Source organism: Melampsora larici-populina, assembly GCF_000204055.1.
Source record: "Melampsora larici-populina 98AG31 unplaced genomic scaffold MELLAscaffold_198, whole genome shotgun sequence".
NCBI lineage: Eukaryota > Fungi > Basidiomycota > Pucciniomycetes > Pucciniales > Melampsoraceae > Melampsora > Melampsora laricis-populina.
In genome coordinates this window covers 5,541-15,586 of record NW_006768958.1, presented here as the reverse complement: position 1 = coordinate 15,586, position 10,046 = coordinate 5,541, and the positions used below count along the sequence as shown (strand labels likewise).

The following is a 10,046-nucleotide window of genomic DNA, read 5'->3' as shown; positions in this document are numbered from 1 at the left end:
GCGAGGGATGATTTGGACAAGTCGGCTGCTGAGATCCAACCTACAAACGGGAATTGCGGGAACAGGCATCTTTGCCCGCTTGAGCATATCTTTTGACGGATCCCCCATGGGTTCATACAATCAGGGCAGGACCGCTCATCCCAGCTGATCAGTGTTGATGAAGTTGGACGATGGCTCAGTGCTCCTGAGGTCAACGCCTGAGTCTGGCGGCTGGGGATGGGGCAAACTGGGCAGGCTCAGCGTACCAATTTGGCCTGGACAGAAAAATCACAGTTTTTTTGACACTTTTGCGCAAGATCGTTGGGCCCCTGACGTCGGGGGCCTTCTCCACGGGCACTGTGATTAGCCCGTGGAATTCTTTGCTGATTAAATCATCGGATCTGACCTTACTGCCTCACTATGTATTAATGCACTGGCCATTGGTAACATAATCACACTATGGGGCGCTGTAATTGGTCATAACATGGAAACTAATACATGGGAAATCAGGGTAGGTCCAACTCAATTTGTGTGTCTCTGTGCAACACTTGACTGGTCCTTTATTAGACATCCAAAATAAAACCCATTTACTGCAAGCCTCATCTCCTCCAAAGTTATTGGCCGCAAGGCTTTGCACTGATTTTGACACCATAATATTATCTCATTCTCTGAACATGCTTATGTCCTACATTTGGAAGACCAATAAAACATGAGTTACAAGTCAGTTTTTTACACTGTCATATATTGAGTTTCCAGATTTCTATATGTCCACCATAATACATAATGCATTGTTATTCACCTGTCATCTTCATCCAATCCAGTTGTAGGGCTCCGATTTATACCATGAAAATACAACATTGTCGTAATGCATACATGTTCCTCCAGAGCCAGCCCACATAATTGCAGTGAATGCATTGTTATTCACTGCTCATTTTCACTCAATCCAGTCCTAGAACCCCAGATTTCTACCGCAAAAATACACCGATACCTGTTTATAGACTTACTGCCCGCCCATTCTGCATAATTGCAGTGACTACTGCACCAAACCCATGAAATGGTGTGCAGTTGTGACAGTATCCAGTTCAATTACACATGGCGTGCCTACACATCGCCCTTTTTTTGCTGTGCTGCAGGCGCCATTTAAGGCCTAAATTTCTGACATCACCATACCATGTGACTTTGCCAAACAATACCTGGTGCACTTTCAAACTGACTTGCTTTGTTTCTAGAGTCAACATGCCAGTCGATTCATAGTTTGCTATGCTTTACCCATGCCAATTCAAAAAACTGTCACAACAGAGGCCTTGACAAAGAGCGCAATATACAGGTACAGTAACAGGGTACTGTAGTACAAAGATGGGACTCATTGTGACTGTCAGCCATTTCTCTCACTAAAATAACTTCTGCGCCTAAAAACCACTGCGTTTCTGACCAGATTAACAAATTCACATACGTTGTGGTGATCAATTTATGGGATCAATTAAAAAATTCACAATTACCAGTTTACCAGTTTATTAGCAGGATTCAGCAGGAAAGAAAATCCGAAATGGAGGTTTTTGATCAATTGAAGCTCTTGTAGGCTTATGTATTGGTCATTAGGTCAAAATTACATCATTTTATTTCACATTATATATTAAGATCATTATAGTTTACTTACAAATTTATTACAAAAAGAAAGAAAGAAAAACATAAGAAAAATTCGAAATTATAGGTATAAAGGTTGGAAAATGGTTTTTAGGTTAGTAAAAATAAAGTTATGGGTATTATGAGGTTAGAGTATGAAAGAACAACATTATATGATACTATGACAATTTTAATCTTCAAGGTTGATAAGTAGAAACAGAAGTTATTAGGAAAAAAGCACTTTTTCGAAGTTGGTAAACAAGAGGTACACGTGTAGTTTGGTTGTGTAATAGTGGTAGTGATGGAATTTAAGGTTGCCAAGAGGATTTTCCGGGATTTTTAAGGCTATAGATGATGATGTCATATTACATGAGCAAGAAAAAGATAGTAGTAGCTGTGAAAAGTGAAGAAAATGGGTGAAATTCGTGGAAAATGGAGGTTTCCAGCTAATTACATATGTCAAATGACGTCAGAATAGGTTGGTAGATGGCTCATTCAACGCAGAAGAGTGGATTACATAATGTACAAACTTTAAATCATTAGTAACGGAGGTGTGTGTAAAAAGTTATAAGGCAAATAAAGAATTGGTGTGAATCTCGAATTTACAGTCACAAGTCATATGTAACACTAAAAACCTTAACTTCACAACTCAATATCTTACTCATCACTCATCAGAAGTAGGTCATGTAGGTGTCAGAAATGATCAGTAACACGTGGGCTACAAGATGCACTTTAGTAATCAAAAATTGGAGCACATCTGAAAAAATTCGTAATCCCAAAAATTGGTTTTCAGCTAGTTTACAAGGAGAAAATCACCTGTATTCATCATAAGAAGTGCTGTACATCATATTATTGCGTCATTGATCACTTTTAGCTGTGAAAATTACATCATTTATTAGTAACAAAACCATTACATTGCGTCATCATAGGGTTTTTAGGGAATTTTGGGCGGATTTGATTGGTTTTGAGGCTGTTGACCATTGTAAAAGTTCTAGTACATTGTTATATATACTTTGAGAGGGTTTTGGGACTGTTGTTCCCCTTTTTTTCTTTATCATTTACGCCATTATTATTTTGTTTATCATCATAAACTTATTTTAATAGTACCTGTTCACTTAAATACGCCCTTTATTACAGTTATAAAGAGAAATTTACTTTAGTTTTATAGTCATAAAGACTTATTGGGAATAATATCAATCAGATATTGCTTATTTTTTTTCAGTTATCAATTGGGAATAACACTATAGCAGTGTTGATAGTAATACAAAGTGTGCTTTTGAAGTTAAAATTACGTGTGAAGTTATATTTCTCTGGTGCCTTATCAGTACTCAATACAGCAGAGCTCTTTCTGATTGTGTTGTTTTAGAAGAGCAGTCCTTAGACAGCTTCTACTAGTCATTTTATTAGTAGATTATCCTCTTCCAGCTCTGTATAACCCTTGTTGGGTTATAAGTTCTACAACGTCCAGCACAAGATGCCACAGTTGGCTGTCAACAAGGAGTTAAAACTGTCCGACATAACCCCAAGTGCTTTTTGGTCAACAACCTCAACTCCATAAAACAATTTTTAAGGATTTGGTCAAGAAACACTTATGCATCATTGCTCAAACCACGTGCCAGGCTCAGATGTTATACATTTTGAAAACACCTTGGTGTCACTATGCTCACTTTTGTGTCAATTTATGCCGCTATTTTTGATGAATTGTTGAACACTGCCACTATCTTTTAGCCGCTGAAGCCAGCTACCGTGGCAGTGATTCTTACTCTGCTGCTTCCTACATCACTCACGGGGCCCAGCCATTTGCTCATTACTCTATGACAGAGCCCACAACACTGATGTCATACTCAGTGACAGCCTATTGCCATCAAAATGAACTAGCATTGATACGTGCCACCAACCTCAAGATTGCAAATGTGTTAGTCAAAAGAGCAAACAACCTGAGACGCCTGGTTGACAATTGTTAAATGCCATCTAGCAACATCAATTTATAAAATCACAGTTTAGCATACTTAATCTTCATTTCTGATCACCTAAATCATTCTTATCCATCTCTGCTAAGACCACTGCAAACTGATTTCTGAACCTTTGGTCACATAATCCTGCCCATTTACCACTTTCTCAATAAGTTTGACTCCCTCAATGAAAAATTACTCTTTGTTGCACTTTCCATTACATTTCAGCAGCATCTACTTGACAAAAGCCAAGGTATGTCATTAGCTCCGTCAATATGTGATTACGCTAAAGCTGTGTTTATTTCAGACTGAATTGGCCAGCTATAATGCTAGCCCTATGTATCAGATGTTTGAAACTGATATAAAGATCAATGTCAACACACTCCAAGGTGTCAAGGTCCCAATTGTTACCAAATGGAATGGAAGCTCACTGAAACACAATCATGCTTACCAAATTAATGGTGAATTTGCCGCTGGCAGTATCAACAGCATTTCCACAATCTTTGAAGAGCCAAATAACACCATTTCTCTTAACCATGCCAAAGTTTGTCTTAACTGTCTCCTTAATAGAGTCACTACACAGGGCGTTGGCTTGATTGGAGAATGGTCATGCTGCAACAGAACTCCCAATGGGCTTGCTGTCAAATATATAAAGGTGTTGCATCAGAGCTGCACTTATCAGCCAAGGAACTCGCACTCCCCCTCACACACCACTAAGTTGACTGTTTCGATCTCAATGTCACAGCATCAACACCTTTACACCGTCTATCTCATTGATTCACACATCACAACCAACTTGAGTATGGGCACTCTGAATGTGGGTAATGTTATCACACTGTGGGGCAATGTCATTGGTCATCAAATAGACACAAATACCTGGGAGATTGAATTCAGTGTGGTTCTCAACTATCTGCTTCAATTTAATACGGAAACACGTCTGGAGAGGGCAAAAATGATGAACGTTCAGCCCCATTGGTGGTGATGTGGGATGGCATGTGTTGACCAGAGACTCTTGCCGCACTGCAATGTGGAAAAATGGACCAGGGAGGCAGTGGCATGAGCGGGGGGGACTAGACACGGGGGGCCATGGCTCTTTGGGGTGCAACATTAGGTGTGATAGACTTTTGGTCATGATGATGACAATGAGGATGTGCAAGGGAGCAGCATGATGCTATTCCCAGGAGGGCGGCAAGCCGCCCCCAAAGCTCTAGTTCAAGTTAAAGGTAAACCGTGTTCGCCGGCAAAACCTGATTAAACTCCCAATCCCTACTACCAATTTGCAGGTTTACACGCTCAACACATTTAATCTGGTTTCCACACGCCTCACCTGCCTTACCCTCATCCCAAATTTGTTACTCACAAGTCACTCCTCCAGGCTCTCATCAAACCAATTCTAATCAGGTAAGCATTTCTATCTACAAATTCAACTCCATTCACCTACTCATCCATCCTTACAATCTTATCACATTGATCCTCATCAATCTGGCACACTTTCTCTCAAGTTGGTAGAAGACATCCGGATTTTCTATAAGGATATTGATCCGGCTGTTGATTCACCCTCCGGCTCAAGACTTTTGTCACTCCCATCATCACCCACCAGTCTTGATCATGCCATCTAATAGCATTCCACTTTCTCAAGAGATCTCATTGTCCATCTCATCTCTAAAGCTCACTGAAGTTCGGAATGAGTTAAGATGAGAAGTTGAGACCCGAGTTGAATTCAAGATTTGAGGTTCATTGTTTTGTAAGTTTCTTCAACATTTTCTTTATCAACTCGCTACACGATCACCACCACCACTATCACACACTTCAATCTGGTAAATGCAACTTCAAGTAAATTGAGATGTGATATCAGAGTGGTATGTGTGGATAAGAGGCAAATTGAATCATCTCCTTCCTCAAACACATACATCAGGAGCTTGGACTGACCTTGTGTCCATCAAAATAGACTATCATTGCTGCCAGTCAAAGAAAGGTTCCACAAATTGCCATGAGGATTGGTTTTTACCAAAGGTATTGATACCACCTGAAGTGGCTCAGAACACAACCACTCATCTAATCAATACATCTCGTAAATATATGGGACCGGCCTGACAATCTGAACAACCTTCACATCAAATCAGCAGTGTTTTCATTACTTTACCTAAATCGTTCTGCCTCTCTGGTGAATCAACCTGCAATCTATTCACATCTTCAGGATTCTATCAGCTCAAATGTTTTACTTGATTTGATTCTGAGCTTCAAGAGCCAGCAACCTCCCTCTCACCTATGAAAAACTGATGTTCAATGAATTTAACCATTTCCAATTATGTGAAAAGAAGAATAAAGTGCACCAAACTATAAAGTCAACTAAACTACATTGTTTGGAGCAATAGGATCAGGTAAAAGTTAATTATGGGAAATTCAGTTGAAGAAGATATTTTGAGGAGAATAATAATGGAGGTAGTGAAACAGTTGTAAATAGTGTTGAGTATAAAGGTGCTGAGGTATACAGTAATCTGTTTTAAGTGTCTTTTGCTTTGCTGGTCAAAGTTCTTAAACTTAGTTATGAGCTATGATTATGTATGGGGGTGTTTAGTACATCATGACAAGTTAAATGTGTGATGTGTGCACACCTGGTGATTTTTGGAGGCTTGCATGAAATGGTTCCAGGGTGGGAAATGGATGAAATAAATCCTCACAAGAAGATGATGTCAAATTGCTAATTTAATTAAACATGATTGGTGCGGCGCCCGCCGCTGAATGGGCTAGTGTTTTGTTTAAATGTTAACCGTCAATATAAGGTCATATGTAAGGTCTTATGATGTCTTCTTCCTTCTATTGTGACAGTTTTCTACTCCCACCATGTCAAAGTATCTCTAGGCCAGATTCCTTTCATTGATTGATCAGATCGGCTTGGGAAGATTGGTTTGGTTGATTTGGCAAACAATTGAATTGATGGAAGATTCAAGTAGGGAAAAAGAAGTGAAATCAGTGTTGATTTTGGCTAAAGTGATCAAGTTTGTTGGCTAAAGTCTTCAAACTCATTGAGGTTGAAACTCTTCAGGAATCAAAACCTTTGTTATATTATAATCAAACATATACTACTCTTCAAGATTAATACATCATCATCAGTGCCGAAAAGATATAGTATAGATAAAGCTTGGAGATTTTATTAAAATCCAAAGAAAAAGGAGTGATTGATTTCTTGAGATCTTGTAATCAAATCCTTGGTTTTTCTTCTCTATTCATCTTTCAAATTATTCAATTTGATCTCTTCTTTTTTTACTTTTTTCAAGCTTTGATAGTACATTCAAAAAAAGGTTAGATTTTTTTCCATTCATGTAGTTCTTGATCTAAAGAAATTGAAATAAGATCACTTCTTTGACAGTTTATAGAAACGTGTTGATTTTTTAATAAAAGTTGTTACATTAAGATTAAACCAAAAAAAATAAGAAAAAAACATGTTTAAAGATTGACAGAGATTACTTTTGATAAGAATTTTTGACTGTGTTCTTAGGTTTATAAAGGTTTCTTAAATAATATATATCTGATCAAGTTTGTAAAGTGTAAGAAGACTTCAGTCAATTCAACAACAACTCATAGTCTGATGTGAAGATAATCAGTCAAGAAGGTGTGGTTTATATAGCAAGTTTTAATGATTGGTCAATTTAGAATGATTTCTTGATTATCAAGTGGTAAACTAGATTACAGCTGTTGTGATATCTAACGGCACTTTTTTGAAGAGTGGTGTCGTCGTTGGATTTTACTCTGAAAGTCAAAAACTCGAAATTTTTCGACTTTCAGAGTGAAGTGTATTGTACTTCTTTAAGATCAGACATTTGCTTTCCCATTTCCTCTCTCCATAACTTTCCCCCATTCCGGCAATTCTTTCGTCAAGTCATTTACCGGAATCCAATCTCTGATTGCGATGGCATCATCTCCAGGGATGTCTTTCCCTCCCGGTCGAGATTCAAATCAATCACCGCCCTACTTTATAAGCCCACCATCGCCTTTTCCCCTGATCGCAAACGATTCCATCTTCACATTTCCCATATTATTGACCAATTTGATCTTCACAAATAACATACCATCACTCGTATCACTATCCTCACTTTGTGCTTCATTTTACCAAATACAAGACCCTAATTCGACTTGTTTGTCCATCTTCTCCTCTTTGTTAATATTTTTCTCTTTTTATTAAGGCGATGTTAATGGATCTTTTTGATAGATTTCAATATGTCTGTTCCTTCGTCAAACGTGCCGGCTGCAACTGATGTGATTGGTCACATCAACCCACGTGAGTGCCAATAGGTTCCCCCATGTACCGAGTTTTTAAACCACTGATTTGATTTTGTTCGTCAGTCTTTGACTTGCCTGAGACTCGGGTGGGAGACAATCAGCCAGCCACTTGTGCCAGGCAAGACCCTTTATTGAGGGTCGGAACTCCAGCTCGAGATGCTTTTGATAAGAACAATCAGATGACCGTCGAGGTCCGTTTCAAAATCTACACGGACAAGGAGGTCGAAATCAACGCTCCGACTACAAGCACACCAAAAGTTGGCGCTGGTAAGAAAACTGCGAAGGCTGACAAACTCAATTTGATTGATTCGAAAGCAATCAATACCGGCTATTTAGAAATCAAGAGTTGTCTGTTTGGCAAGAGTTTAAAAGATTTCAAGGCGCTCGTGGCTGGAGCGTGTGAAGAGTTTGAGGGTGGCATGAAGAACATCATCCTCATTAGTGATTTTGCGCCAGACCTGAAGTGGAAGACCACTGTGGGACGCTTCAAATTTGTCCTTGATAGTGCTATTCAATGGCAAAACTTTGTCGATGCTTTAGACAAATTGGTCAAGAAAAAAGGATTACTTTTGATTGAAAACGATAACGTGCAAGTGAAAGCTAAAGTGGTCAATAAGGTGAGTTGTGTTTGGTCTCTATCCTCTTTCCCACCCTGGCTTGTTCTTATTTTAGACTGTTCTAACATGTATGATCTCACAGGAATCAGCGACTAAGAAACTTATTGCCGCCGCTAGTCGAGATGGCGCGGAGGAACATGAATCCGAGGTGCGTCTTATTGTTCACGTTCATGCTTTAGTATTGACTTCTTTTGAGCCTTGCAGGAATCCAAAAACAAGAGAGAGTTAAAAACTCTCGCCAACCAAATTTTTAGCCAACATGCAATTGGAACTTACGCGGGAGGGCCTGGAACTGTGTTGGCGACTCCTTGGGATCCGAACTGTCGATATCGATTGACCTACCCAGCTGCGTGGATCTGGGCTAAAGGAGTGGTAAGCCCTTCTCTCCAACGCCGTGAGAGATGTAGCCTTGCTCACCCAATCACCTACGTCTCTTTAGGCGGCAAAAATTGCGACGACCTGGATACCACCTAACACCGCTGAGTTCCGCTACGAAATCAAAAAAAGCGAGTGGATCCACCCCGACATGGGGGTGGAAGATCGTGTTCAATTGCGATTACAGGGCCATCCGCGTCGATTGGAGGCCATCAACGCGCCCTCCAACTCAGTCCACCCACCCCAAACTAGTGGTTCGAGTTCGATCAAACGCACGTTGACCCAAAAACACAGCTTGTCCAATTCAAGCGTGGGGGGTGATGTGAAGCCAGACTTATCCAAATTGGGTGAAAAACGTGATGTGTCCTCATCAAACGAAGTCATTGATGTTAAGCCTGATTTGAAGAAGATCAAGTTGGAAGACCAAGGTGAGAAACATAACCACATTGATATATGTAGATTTACTGACTTCCTTTTTTGGTCTCTATTCCAGAGATCACCAACTCGTTTAATAATCCGATTTATGTTTCCAGCGACTCTGAAAGTCGCTGGGAAAGTGACTTTTCGAGTGGCGCTGACGAGATTGATGTCGAAAATCCCAGCTCCGCTCGCTCCGTTCAAATGGAGTTGTTCCTCGCGGACTGTAACATCGACTTCCAAGATGAGCAAACTCGAAAGCTCATTAGAGAGGCAGGAATCTTGTTGTGGACCGACTTGATTCCTAGTCTCCAACTCACCGAGGCCACCCTAACCTCCAAGGGAAGCGACCGTCAGATTGCCCACCGCCTGATGACGGCAGCTCAAGCACGTTTTGAAAATGGTAAGGGCTGCATTCGCTTTTGACTTACGAATGAGTGACTGATCAGTCACTTCGTGTTCTTATTCTGTAGGACATGACTAATCAAACCAAAGAGGATACAGTCTTGAATGCTGTTTCCATGAATGTTTGGATAAAAAATCTGTATTATCCATTGTTTTGACTTGTCTCAAAAAAGCACCTTCTTGTTTATCTCACCTATCAGAATATTAGTTAGCCCAGTGATTATCGATGGGTTTGACTTGTCACAAAAATTTCAATTTTTGTGTATTTCACCTATTAGAATATTTTTATTCCAGTCGTGGTTTTCCCACTTTGTTGTTCACAGTGTCTAACCGTGGCTAAGTCCACCCGTTTTAAAATATATACACAGTTTGGTTTTGGTCTCACTTTGTCGACTTG

General features: G+C 39.9%; 1 protein-coding gene across 1 annotated transcript; it reads left to right on the top strand.

Moving 5' to 3' along the window:
* Positions 1-7,464: 7,464 nt before the first annotated feature.
* On the top strand, positions 7,465-9,728 carry MELLADRAFT_86521 (uncharacterized protein; the record flags this gene model as incomplete). Its single annotated transcript, XM_007419443.1, has 8 exons — positions 7,465-7,690; positions 7,765-7,833; positions 7,899-8,452; positions 8,535-8,600; positions 8,657-8,824; positions 8,892-9,255; positions 9,321-9,647; positions 9,718-9,728. 8 exons carry the CDS (start codon positions 7,465-7,467, stop codon positions 9,726-9,728), a joined length of 1,785 nt encoding a protein of 594 aa, XP_007419505.1.
* Between the last annotated feature and the right edge of the window lie 318 nt (positions 9,729-10,046).